We start from the raw sequence: 12,732 nt of genomic DNA, 5'->3' as shown, positions 1-12,732 counted from the left end.
TGTGTGTGCATTTTGTTGTGTGGCCATTTTATTTTTTTTCCTCCGTCATCAGAGTCTGCCTGAATTTAATTTGTTAGTCTATCATGATTAATATTGGGGTTTTTCATGTTGTAACCCTTCATGCCTAATAAATTGTTTCACCCCAAACATTACTGAATGAGATGTCTGTAGTATTAGGCTACGTTCACACTGCAGGCTGAAACGACCAAATTCCATTTTTTTTTTTTTTTTTTTTTGCCCCAATGCGACCTGTATCTGATCTTTTCATGACCGTTTGAACGACACCGATCCAATCTTTTCAAATGTTACCCAGGCCACTTGGGTATGTGGTCCTGAATCCGATACGTATCCGAGCTTTTGAGATGCGACCTCCGTCTGAACGGCCAGGCCACATGTATCTGACCTGTACGTCATTTGATTCCCTACAAACTTCATAATTCTGCGTTGAAGTAGGCGGGAATGAGAAGAGCCACTCACATCAGTATCCCACAGGCGGCAAGGAAGTCGACCGGAAGTTGAAGTCGGCTGCGTGCTGCCATCTTGTAGCAGAACTTCACTTGCGTTAGCATTCCCATTGACCTCCCAATCATTTTGGCGTCACTTTGACAGCGAATAACTTTACATCTGAGGCGTTTAAAGACTCCGTTTGTCCATTTTATTTCTAAAGATACACGACAATGTATAAAGGGCTCCATTACCTTCTATGTTACATTATGGCCCCGTAGAAACAGTTTTTGTAAAAATAGGCTAACGATTGCGTCATAACCACTCCACTCTGTCGCACAGTAGAGAAATTATCGTAGAGACAGGAGAAGCTAGCAGGCAATTAACTTAATATGGCGTACTGGCGTTACATTTTAAAATACTATACAAAATAATTAATCAGAATACTAACTCCTGCTCATTCACGCCAAAGAACTCAACCCGCTCAAGCTCGCCGTCTCTGCAAGATTAACGATGGCAGTTTGCACGCACAGCTACTAGAAGATTAACATCTGGCAGACCGGTTGCTGACGTCATCAAGCTTAGTTTGAGTCTGCGCATCAGAAACTGAAGTAATTTAATTGGAAATGTGAACGGCCTTGCAAAAACATTGAGCATTAAGCCCTGCAGTGTGAACGTAGCCTTATTGTCTGTGTACATAATTAACTGTTCCTCAAAGGAATTGAACTTCTAGATATAAGTAATGTGTAGTCTGTTAAATGCAATCTCCAAACAATAATTATTAGTTAATCTGGTAATTTTATTTTATTTTTTTAATCCTCATTTACTAAATTCACTTGCCATTTACCTGAGACTCACTCCAAAGACCACATTGAAACCATCACAAAATTGAAATCAAGAAATGAAATCAAGGTTTTAAAAGTAAAAGCGGAAATGAAGAGATTAACAATAACCTATAAATAAAAATGGAAATTAATGTGAGATAAGACGCTTATACCAAGTCCAAGACGTTTGGTGGTGATAGATTTATAGATATGATAGTAGAAGCTGAGAAAATTACTTTTTTTGCACAAAATAGGGCAATTTTGACAAATGAGGACACCCAGAAACAGTAAAGTTTCTAAAATGTATTGCATATGAAAAGAGGACTTCAGCTATCTCAACAAGGTCTGATGAGAATTATGTCATTCTAAGTGATATTAGCTAAACGAATAAAGACAAACAAAATTATATGCGGAAATTATTTCGTTTAAGTTAACAAAGAATATACAAGTATCATTACTTTATTAAACTTTCTTGCTGACCAGTAGGTGGCGCAAATTCGCGTTTTACTTTGGTTTCCCAGACCGCCAAAACAGAAGAAGAAAGAAGAGGCGAGGGCCTGTATTGTGAATGGGTCAGCAGCAAAATCTGTATTAACTGAATTGGATGTTGTGCAGACACAAGCTTTAAGAATATGTTTAGGGGCAATCAGAATTTCCCCAGTGTGTTCATTTCAGGGCATGGGGACAATCGTTGTGGGGATGTCATGGCCCAATGGTTAGAGAGTCAGACTCCCAATCGAAAGGTTGTGAGTTCGAGTCCCGGGCCGGCAGGAATTGTGGGTGGGGGGAGTGCATGTACAGTTCTCTCTCCACCTTCAATACCACGAGCAAGGCACCGAACCCCAAGCCCTGAACTGCTCCCAGGGCTTGTAACAGTCCCAATATAGTAACAGTCCCAGGGCGCCGCATCATAAATGACTGCCCACTGCTCCGGGTGTGTGTTCACTGCTCTGTGTGTGTGCACTTCGGATGGGTTAAATGCAGAGCACAAATTCTGAGTATGGCTCACCATACTTGGCTGAACGTCACGTCACTTTCACTTTCATCATCCAACAAAAAAGGTACAAGGTTGGACAGGAGATTTGAAAAAGAATGATGAAAAATAATTTGCTCGTGCTGACTAACAAGCCAATCTGGACAATGGAAAATACAAAGGTGGACATAGAGCTGTTAATAGTAAAAGTCTGCAGTAGGAGAACAGATATAGTCAGTGAATATTATACATATATGGACTATACAGTCTTGTTCAAAATAATAGCAGTACAATGTGACTAACCAGAATAATCAAGGTTTTTAGTATATTTTTTATTGCTACGTGGCAAACAAGTTACCAGTAGGTTCAGTAGATTGTCAGAAAACAAACAAGACCCAGCATTCATGATATGCACGCTCTTAAGGCTGTGCAATTGGGCAATTAGTTGAAAGGGGTGTGTTCAAAAAAATAGCAGTGTCTACCTTTGACTGTACAAACTCAAAACTATTTTGTACAAACATTTTTTTTTCTGGGATTTAGCAATCCTGTGAATCACTAAACTAATATTTAGTTGTATGACCACAGTTTTTTAAAACTGCTTGACATCTGTGTGGCATGGAGTCAACCAACTTGTGGCACCTCTCAGCTGTTATTCCACTCCATGATTCTTTAACAACATTCCACAATTCATTCACATTTCTTGGTTTTGCTTCAGAAACAGCATTTTTGATATCACCCCACAAGTTCTCAATTGGATTAAGGTCTGGAGATTGGGCTGGCCACTCCATAACATTAATTTTGTTGGTTTGGAACCAAGACTTTGCCCGTTTACTAGTGTGTTTTGGGTCATTGTCTTGTTGAAACAACCATTTCAAGGGCATGTCCTCTTCAGCATAGGGCAACATGACCTCTTCAAGTATTTTAACATATGCAAACTGATCCATGATCCCTGGTATGCGATAAATAGGCCCAACACCATAGTAGGAGAAACATGCCCATATCATGATGCTTGCACCTCCATGCTTCACTGTCTTCACGGTGTACTGTGGCTTGAATTCAGAGTTTGGGGGTCGTCTCACAAACTGCCTGTGGCCCTTGGACCCAAAAAGAACAATTTTACTCTCATCAGTCCACAAAATGTTCCTCCATTTCTCTTTAGGCCAGTTGATGTGTTCTTTGGCAAATTGTAACCTCTTCTGCACATGCCTTTTTTTTAACAGAGGGACTTTGCGGGGGATTCTTGAAAATAGATTAGCTTCACACAGACGTCTTCTAACTGTCACAGTACTTACAGGTAACTCCAGACTGTCTTTGATCATCCTGGAGGTGATCATTGGCTGAGCCTTTGCCATTCTGGTTATTCTTCTATCCATTTTGATGGTTGTCTTCCGTTTTCTTCCACGTCTCTCTGGTTTTGCTCTCCATTTTAAGGCATTGGAGATCATTTTAGCTGAACAGCCTATCATTTTTGCACCTCTTTATAGGTTTTCCCCTCTCTAATCAACTTTTTAATCAAAGTACGCTGTTCTTCTGAACAATGTCTTGAACGACCCATTTTCCTCAGCTTTCAAATGCATGTTCAACAAGTGTTGGCTTCATCCTTAAATAGGGGCCACCTGATTCACACCTGTTTCTTCACAAAATTGATGACCTCAGTGATTGAATGCCACACTGCTATTTTTTTGAACACACCCCTTTCAACTAATTCAACTAATTGCCCAATTGCACAGCCTTAAGAGCGTGCATATCATGAATGCTGGGTCTCATTTGTTTTCTGAGAATCTACTGAACCTACTGGTAACTTGTTTGCCACGTAGCAATAAAAAAATATACGAAAAACCTTGATTATTCTGGTTAGTCACATTGTACTGCTATTATTTTGAACAACACTGTATGTACAAAGATAGTATTCAGATTTTTACAGATGGATCAAAGGATTTATAATCTGAGGCAACAGGATCTGCTGTATATATATATAGTCATAATGTTGGAGTAAACAAAAGAACTTCTGACAGCTTAAGTATGTATACAGTCGAGTTGTATGCAATATTACTAGCATTAGAATGGACTGAACAATCCGGATAGGACAACTTTGTAATATGTAGTGATTCTGTTTCTGCCCTCATGAGTATAAAGTCTGGTGTGACTAGCAACCATCAGGAATTACTTTATGAGATTTTATTTTCAAACTCAAGAATAAGTAGACAGGGGACAAACATTACATATTTATGGGTACCAGCACATGTGGGCATACAGGGAAATGAGAGAGTAGACAGACTGGCGAAAGAAGCAACAAAAAAAGAAAATATTGAAGTCAAAATTAAATTATCAAAATCAGAAGGGAAGAGTTTAGTGTGGAAAAAGATAATGGAAAAATGGCAGCAACAGTGGGATAATGAAATCAAAGGGAGACATCTGTACATGATACAAAATAGGATAGGTATGGAAAGTAAGAAAGGGGGAATAGGAAGGAACAAGTCATAATAAACAGACTGAGGATTGGACATTGCAAGTTAAACAAAACTCTTCATATTATAGGAAAAACCCAACAGGATTATGTAATGAATGTCAGGAGGAGGAAACAATTAATCACATCTTTATATCATGCAAGAAATATATTTTAGAAAGGCAAGAGTTTAAGAATCAGCTACGGGAAATAGGTATATTAGAATATAATGTAAATAATATAGTAACATATGGAAATAATGACCAAGGACGGAGATAATCTGTTTAATTTTCTAAGGAGAACTGGACTGGAAAGACGAGTTTAAATAAAAGTGAGTAAGCTAGAGTGAGACAACAGATGGCAGTAATGCAACACTTTGGATGCCAACTGCCGAAAAAATCCAACGAAGAAGAAGAAGAAGAAGAAGAAGAAGAGGCGCGCTTAGAACTGCTGTTACAAAACAAAGGATTTTCATCGTTTTTGAAGCGACACCGATCAGTTTTTTTAAGACAAACAGTATTTTCATCTTCAAGACATGTATTCAGAAGACCAGGAAGAAAATAAATCTGTAAAGACGGAGTTTATAGAAGATTACAGTGAGATCAAAGGTGATCCAGAGTCCTGCAGAGTGAAACATGAAGATACTGAAGAACCAATAGGTTGGTGTTTATTCCTGAATCTAAAGTAATGATGTTGTGAAATTTAGCATCTCTCTCTCTCTCCAGTCCCAATATAGAGTTATGATATTAACAGTGATACAGTGAAGCTCCAGAACCAAAATCCTGAGTTAAATATGAATATCAGTCTGGTATAAAGAACACAATGACATATAAAATGTGACAAAATAAATGGGCTGTTCGATTTGGTAATAGTGTCCATAGCCTTTTGCATCATATATAAATAACATAATTCTGCCTTATTCAGTGATGATAATCCACATCGTATCGCAAACAGAAGTTATTTCAAACACTTATTGCTCTCTGAAAGAGATTTTACAGCTGAGTGGCGTTAAATGTCTAATGTTGATGTTAGCTGATCGCTATATGAAATGATCAGCAGCGTTGATCCTCTTCATCCTGATTTGGTATTCGATAACCAAAACACAGAGAAAGCCCTGGAGTATACTGTAGAAATGTGACTGAGCCTGGCTCACACTAGCATGTCCAGTATTGGAAACACAGATTATCATCATTTTGTGTAACAACTGTAGCAAATGTCCTTTAGTTTCACATTTAGATCATGTTTTTATGATTTACTTGAAATGAAAATTAACTTTGAATATTAATTTAAATTTATGGACACATTTTTCTTCATTGCATTTAGTTAACAGTCAAATACAGAGCTAAACGGTTTAGAGAATCCGAGAAAGAACTACTAATAATAAACACTATAATAATGCATATCATATGTAAGCTTACATTGTGTTTCTTCTTTGACCATAGGCAATGAAAAACAACATTCTATTTAAGAATAGATAATAGTGATCAATTGTGTAAATAATGTTTAACATTTGAACATCTTATTCAAAATCGTTTTCATATTTTACAACTATTACATACAATGAAACCCAAATGTTTTTTTTTTAGCCAAACTCAGCCAACTTTAGCCAAACTTCTCCTGTCGCTTACTGAAATTAATATCCTCTGAGATTAAAGTTAATATTTCATTAATTTTAACAACACTCTTTAATATTGACAGTTCTCTGATGTGTATTAATAGTAACATGACATGCAGGTTAACAAATAACATGTTATCTTTAAAGTGTTTTATTTTTACTGTTTAAAATTATACTCAAAAATATTATATTGTAGATCAAATATATATTACATTCATTAGATTGATTACAATATTAACATTTTAACTGCAAGAAGAATGTTTCTCAGTATGTATGTATGTAGCTTATTTAGGTGACAGAAACACTGGCTACATACAAACTAAACAAGAGTTTATAAATGACACATAGTTAGCTTATAGCTAGGCCTATATTTATTAAACATATAGGTTATATTTGTTTCAAGCATTGCTGTGAGCACACTGCAGTTATAGTCATCAGTAGCCTAACTATAGGGTAATCAAACTATTCAAACTGAATTTAATGCCCCACAAATTAAATGTATAAAAAGCTAAACGCATAAAAAAATAATTAACTATATCACCCAAGGTTAGCATAGGTTATTCGCTTATTGTTTTGCTGTGTGCCTGGAATCAATCAAGCAAAATAACTTACAGACGATTGATCATAATTACACAAACTGCATTGTTTTGACACTGGTGAAGTGCTTCAATGCTTGAAACTGACACATCATTACCCATTCAAAATAATCAATTAAACAAGTAGCGATTTGATTAGCGTGCACTGATATTTTCAGTTCCATTCGTTTGTGCGTCTTGTTAAGGACACGCCCACAACAAGGGAAGTAATGAATATTCATGTAAACTCCACCCATGGGACCAGTTTTTTCACAGAAACTGAATATTACAAATCACTGGCGCCAGACAATAACTAACAGTGGGGCCCGCAATCAGCAACTATAACTTGCGAAACCAAGGCGTAAAAACAACCAATATAGTAAGCGCACACACATACAACTGGTACAAAATTCAGCTCATTTCCCATATAAAGTGAAGAAGAAAAACACAAACTAATCAGTGTTACCACAATCACATCGAAAAAAAAAAAATAGATTGACAATTATATGCTATTAACATTCTAATAGCCATACTCAACATTTAAGCTTACGTAAATTAAATAAACGCAGAACTTACCTTTTAAAAAAAGCTGAAGGCAGCGCGTGTCTCATTAGCCTTAATCTCTGAGTTTGAGCCAACCGGTGTTTGTATAATGTCAGAGTGTGTAGGCAATGCTGGATGAGAAGGCAGGGTGCTAATAAGGCTTTGCAGAAGCAGAACTGACGAGCCATTTTCTAATATCCACATTTTAAGCGATCAATAAAATGCTGTGAAAAAACTCAATGCTAGTAGCATTAAGTCACATCAATATGCTAAAGTCGTAATGACGCATGAGATGCCGCAATGCAACCAATCAGAGGAACAGGTCTATTTTAATAAAAAATAAAAATAAATAAACTACTATATCAACTATATTTTCAAATTTTTATTATAATAAACAACCTCTTTGACCCCGGCCCTGCCCTGCCCTGGGGTCTCATTTATAAAACTCTCCGTAGATTTCATCCTAAAAGTGTACATATGCACAAAAGCTAAATTTTGTGTACGCACTAAAGTTTTCAGATTTATAAAACCATGCGCATGCCAGAACCTTTGCAAAAATCCCATTATAAATCCCAGTCATTGGAAGATTGTGCATACGTGCATGTCCACCCTGACTCCTCCCCGAAATCACCATATATGGAGCTTACAACGCCTTGTTTTACTATGCATTACCTATTCTGCATATCATTTACATGCATATTCACACGCATCTGACACCACAGCAAAAGTAGGGAAAGAGTATCCTTGCTATGTTTTGGAATAAATATATGAAAATATCCATAAAAACAAAAGTAGTTCTCAGATATATTTGAGATGATCTCATTCTTTTACACTGGCCAAATTGAATTTCAATTATTTCATATTAAATGTATGCAGTTTTGCTGATAAGATAAACATTTAAGCTATTTCAGTTAAAACTGTTAAGCCCATATTTATTGCAATGTATTGTCTGATTCGGCTCATCACTGACAAAAGTGTTGTAAAAAGGAATCTTACCGTTTTCTCCTAGTTATGTCTTTCAAATATAGTGGAATTTTCGATAATGTTGTAGAGATGAATTTACCCGACATTAACACCTCCGTGGAGCTGTAGTTGTACAGTAATCCAGCAGTGTCCGTCATGATATCGCAGTAAGTGTGCATCATAGATTATTATTTTCGCTAAAATATTTCTCATAACATGTGGTCTGTAGTTTAGTTTAAAGATTAATTATTGTGCCCCTATAGCACTCCTCGCTGTCATTAAAAAAATAACATCACAGGAAAATTATGTTTATTGTTAATTAAATTATGTAATCATGTTGTTTGTAAGTTTAAATCACCATGTGGTCTTGAGAAACATTTAAATGTAACAGCATCATGTGCTCTTGTAAAAAGATTTTAGTTTAGCTAAAACACTCTGGTCCTGACATTGAACCACACAACTTTTTCTGAGAATAATTTAATGTGAAGAACTTGAATAGCAGCAACTCGATTTATGAGTTGGTCAAACAACTAAAACAAACAACTGGAACGACTGCTTTGTACCAATCTTTATTTGTGTCTAGTTCCTGTCTGTTATTTTCTTCATTTCCAAAGGAATTTTCTGTCTCACCTAATGAGGATGTTGGGGTTAGATCTAGAAGTGATTCCTCTTGCTTTTTTTTCTGTAATATTTTGCTGAATTTGTCTTCCAATTTTTTTTTTCTCTCATGCGGTCTACTTGTGAGGTCCTGAGGTGTCTTAATTTTACCATTTTCTTTACATTTCCGATACCTGAAAAAGAAAAAAAAAATCATGAAAGGTGAAATGCAGTAAGCACTGACATAAATACAAACTTTGGATTATGATCAAAATTGCACACAATTTTTCATTTAGGAATGGTAGGTGTGTGTGTGTGTGTGTTTGTCACCCTGTCCCCTGACCTTTCTCTTTCCTTTCATCTGTACTCATCAAGTAACACTGGATTACTGTATATTTTTCCCTATGCTTTGCCAGCCTGTCTTTCGCTGATGCCCTTTTCTTTTCAACTGATGCTTGCCTGTAAAAAAATATACAATATCCATCTTGATTGAATGTAACATTTCGTAAAAAAGACATATAGATGCATTGTTTTACAGTAAAAATATTAAATAATATTACATTTATAGTAGATGGCCTATACTGTTTATTGTGGAAGCACTTAATAAAAATAAAAAATTAGTGACCCCTGCTGCGGGGGTTGTAATATCTATTTTGTTTACGCAATCTGTTCAAGAAGTGTTTAAGGCACATATCAAGTTATATTGAAATTAGCAAGATTTTTAGTGCACGTTCCTCCTTCATAAGTCTGTTTCTAATTTCCGAAACATTTAGTATCTCCATCGCAACAGGCCCTAAATTGTTGCGGTGAATGATAATGGTGTTGAGGATGAGCGACCTTAAACATTTTTGCTTACTGTGGAAACTAAATGAGGGTTAGCTAAACTTTCCCCCTCTTTTTATATTTAGACCATAATGGGGTATATAGTAATCAAAATATTTTAATGGCAACATTTTTTTAAACTTCACAAACTCATGTTTCGGTAATGAGAACTAAAAAGTTGTGTAGGTACTATGACAAACAAAATGTTAACTTTTATCTGGAGAAAAGAAAAAAAAGAACTGCTTACCTGTTAGCCATCTTGAGTGTCACAGTCAATTATGTCCCTTCCAACAAAACTCCTTGAAAATGTTACTTCCTTGACGACTTAAACAATGATTGAAAATTGTTGCGGAGGATGAGAAAATTGGTCTTGGACACATTTATATGCCTTATTAATTTTACTACATTTACCAATGATCACCAAATACCACATGTTTATTTACTGTAAATGTTTATAGTATAACATGCACTGAAGCTTTTTATTATTTATATTTTTTTATTATAAAAAATTCCACCTCAAACCCAAATCCAGTCATGGACACGTTGCGGTAATGAGAAATTTTCCCTGAAATGTGAAAAAAGAAGTTGTTATTTATGATGTCATTTGAAATCATGTGCAAAATAGTAGATGAAGAGATGTTTATAGCTGTATCCTTTTTATTTTGATAGCATTTACTTTTAGCATCAAAATGTTTCATGACGCCTCATAAGTCTAAATTCGCGAGAATCACCCATATTATGCCATTTTGTGCATACGTAAGGTTTATAAATGAGACCCCTGGAGTTTACTGTAGAAATGTGACTGAGTCTGGCTCACATAGGCATGTCCACTATTGGCATGAAATGCACATAATCATCATTTTGTGTAACAACTGTAGCAAATGTCCTTTCCTTTCTCATTTCTATCATGTTTTTTTTATTTTTTTAAACAAAAATTAACTTTGAATATTAATTTTAATTTTAGGCTTGAAGGAAGAGAGTGAGGAGAGCAAAGAACTGAATGAAGCAGAGGAGAAACATCAAGTCGAAACTGAAGATGAATCTTTGAGTTGCTCACAGCAAACAAGAGGCAAAAAATCTTTCAGCTGCTCTCAATGTGGAAAGAGTTTCTTGTCCAAGAAAGGTGTTACGTATCACATGAAAACTCATACTGGAGAGAAACCATACACATGTGACAAATGTGGGAAGAGTTTTATACAAGCAGAAGCTCTTAAATTACACCAGAAAACACACAGCGGTGAGAAGGATCACGTGTGCTTTGATTGTGGGAAGGCGTTTGCTACTCTTGCCGTACTGAAACTGCATCAGAGAATCCACACTGGAGAAAAACCTTACAAGTGTTCACACTGTGAAAAGAGATTTAAACAATCAGGACATCTAAAGGTACATGAGAGTATCCACACTGGAGAAAAACCGTATGCATGCGATCAGTGTGGGAGGAGTTTTACACAAGCGTACGGTCTTAAAGTACATCAGCAGTCTCATTCAGAAAAAAGAGGATATAAATGTGATCAGTGCGGTAAAATATTTGCTAGGGCCTCATACTTGAAGAAGCACCTAAAAATTCATTCAGAGGAGAAGCCTCACCTGTGTACTTTGTGTGGAAAGAGCTTTATATGGCTGGATGATTTAAAAGTACACCAGAAAAGACACAGTGGTGTGAAGATTCATGCGTGCTTAAAGTGTGAGAAGACCTTTAGTTCAGATCATCAACTGAAACAGCACCAGATAATTCACACTGGTGAAAAACCTTAAACTGGAGAACAAACTGCGTTAGTGTTTACACTGTGACAATATTAAATTAGCCGGGATCATTTATTCTGCTTGTAGTAAAAATTATTTCATTAGGGTGAAAACCTTATTTTACCCCAAACATGAGTGTAGTGTCAAGTCCACATGTACAATACATGCATAAGAGAATTGAAATTGCGTTACTATCTGGCCTTTGTGCATACTGATACCTTAAATACAGATAATAAAATACAAACTATACAAATATACAAATAGGTTATGTAAAAAGAAATATAAGTAAAGCAGCATGGCAGATAAAATGCAAACCAGTGACTCAAACAGTGCAGATATAATGACTAATGGAAAAGAGCTTATTCAGTCTGATTAAATTGTCAAAAATCTCAGAGAGCAGTTCTTTATTTAAATTGACAGAAGAGGTAGTTGGATGAGGTCATTTAACTGCTGAATGAGGTAGTGAGCAGACCAATGCTGCACAAAGTGTCTGGTGCAGGTCCCAGTGTGTTAGTGGGAGCTGGGGACTGAGGTTTAGAGTTCAGTGGTGCATGAGAAAAAAGAGGGAAGTGGGGCAAGGCGCAGTCTCCTCCCTGATGGCAGCAGACTGAAGAAGCTCTGTGTCGGGTGGGTGGGATCACCTGCGATGCAGAGGGCTTTGCGGGTGAGACAGGTTCCATAAATGTCCTGGAGGGAGGGGAGAGAGACACCAATGATCTCCTCAGGTGCTTTTACTATACACTCCCAGGAACTTGGTGCTGCTCACGAGGGCTGTGCGATATGGACAAAAAAACCTTTCACGATTTTTTGTTAAATTTAGCAAATTCGATTTTAATCACAATTTTGACACACACAGACATGTTTTACAGTCATAAATGCATTGAGTATAAATTTGAAAAATATTTCCTGAAGAAAACCAACGAGAGCTTAATCAAAAAGTTGTAACATGTCTCTAGAACAGACATAAATCAAAATAATCACTAAGTAAAGATGTCAAACAAAATGACTAGCCATATAGCAAAAAAATAAATTAATAAAATAAAATAAAACTTGTGTCCAGGGTTTTTTTTTTTTTCTTCCATTGGTCATAGAGCTCATTGTAGCGGTGCCTCAGGTGTTGAAATATTTACATTTACATTTAATCATTTAGCAGATGCTTTTATCCAAAGCGACTTACAAATGAGAAC

The 12,732-nt window shown here is 36.2% G+C and overlaps 1 protein-coding gene across 1 annotated transcript; it reads left to right on the top strand.

Moving 5' to 3' along the window:
- The first annotated feature begins 5,121 nt into the window (after positions 1-5,121).
- LOC113099116 (zinc finger protein 239-like) lies at positions 5,122-12,562 on the top strand. Its single transcript, XM_026264207.1, has 2 exons — positions 5,122-5,346; positions 10,767-12,562. Exons 1-2 carry the CDS (start codon positions 5,223-5,225, stop codon positions 11,555-11,557), a joined length of 915 nt encoding a protein of 304 aa, XP_026119992.1. The 5' UTR covers positions 5,122-5,222; the 3' UTR covers positions 11,558-12,562.
- The last annotated feature ends 170 nt before the right edge of the window (positions 12,563-12,732 follow it).

This window comes from Carassius auratus, unplaced genomic scaffold (genome assembly GCF_003368295.1).
Source record: "Carassius auratus strain Wakin unplaced genomic scaffold, ASM336829v1 scaf_tig00216865, whole genome shotgun sequence".
In the NCBI taxonomy this organism is placed as follows: Eukaryota; Metazoa; Chordata; class Actinopteri; order Cypriniformes; family Cyprinidae; genus Carassius; species Carassius auratus.
The sequence above is the reverse complement of the archived record's forward strand: the minus strand, read 5'-3'. Positions and strand labels throughout refer to the sequence as shown.

What these genes read in the sequence shown, in the direction of transcription:
- LOC113099116 (XM_026264207.1), top strand. Translation starts at nt 5,223, where the DNA reads ATGTATTCAGAAGACCAGGAAGAAAATAAATCTGTAAAGACGGAGTTT. An exon ending in AGATACTGAAGAACCAATAG is followed by an intron (nt 5,347 to 10,766) that starts GTTGGTGTTTAT and finishes TTTTAATTTTAG; the next exon opens with GCTTGAAGGAAGAGAGTGAG.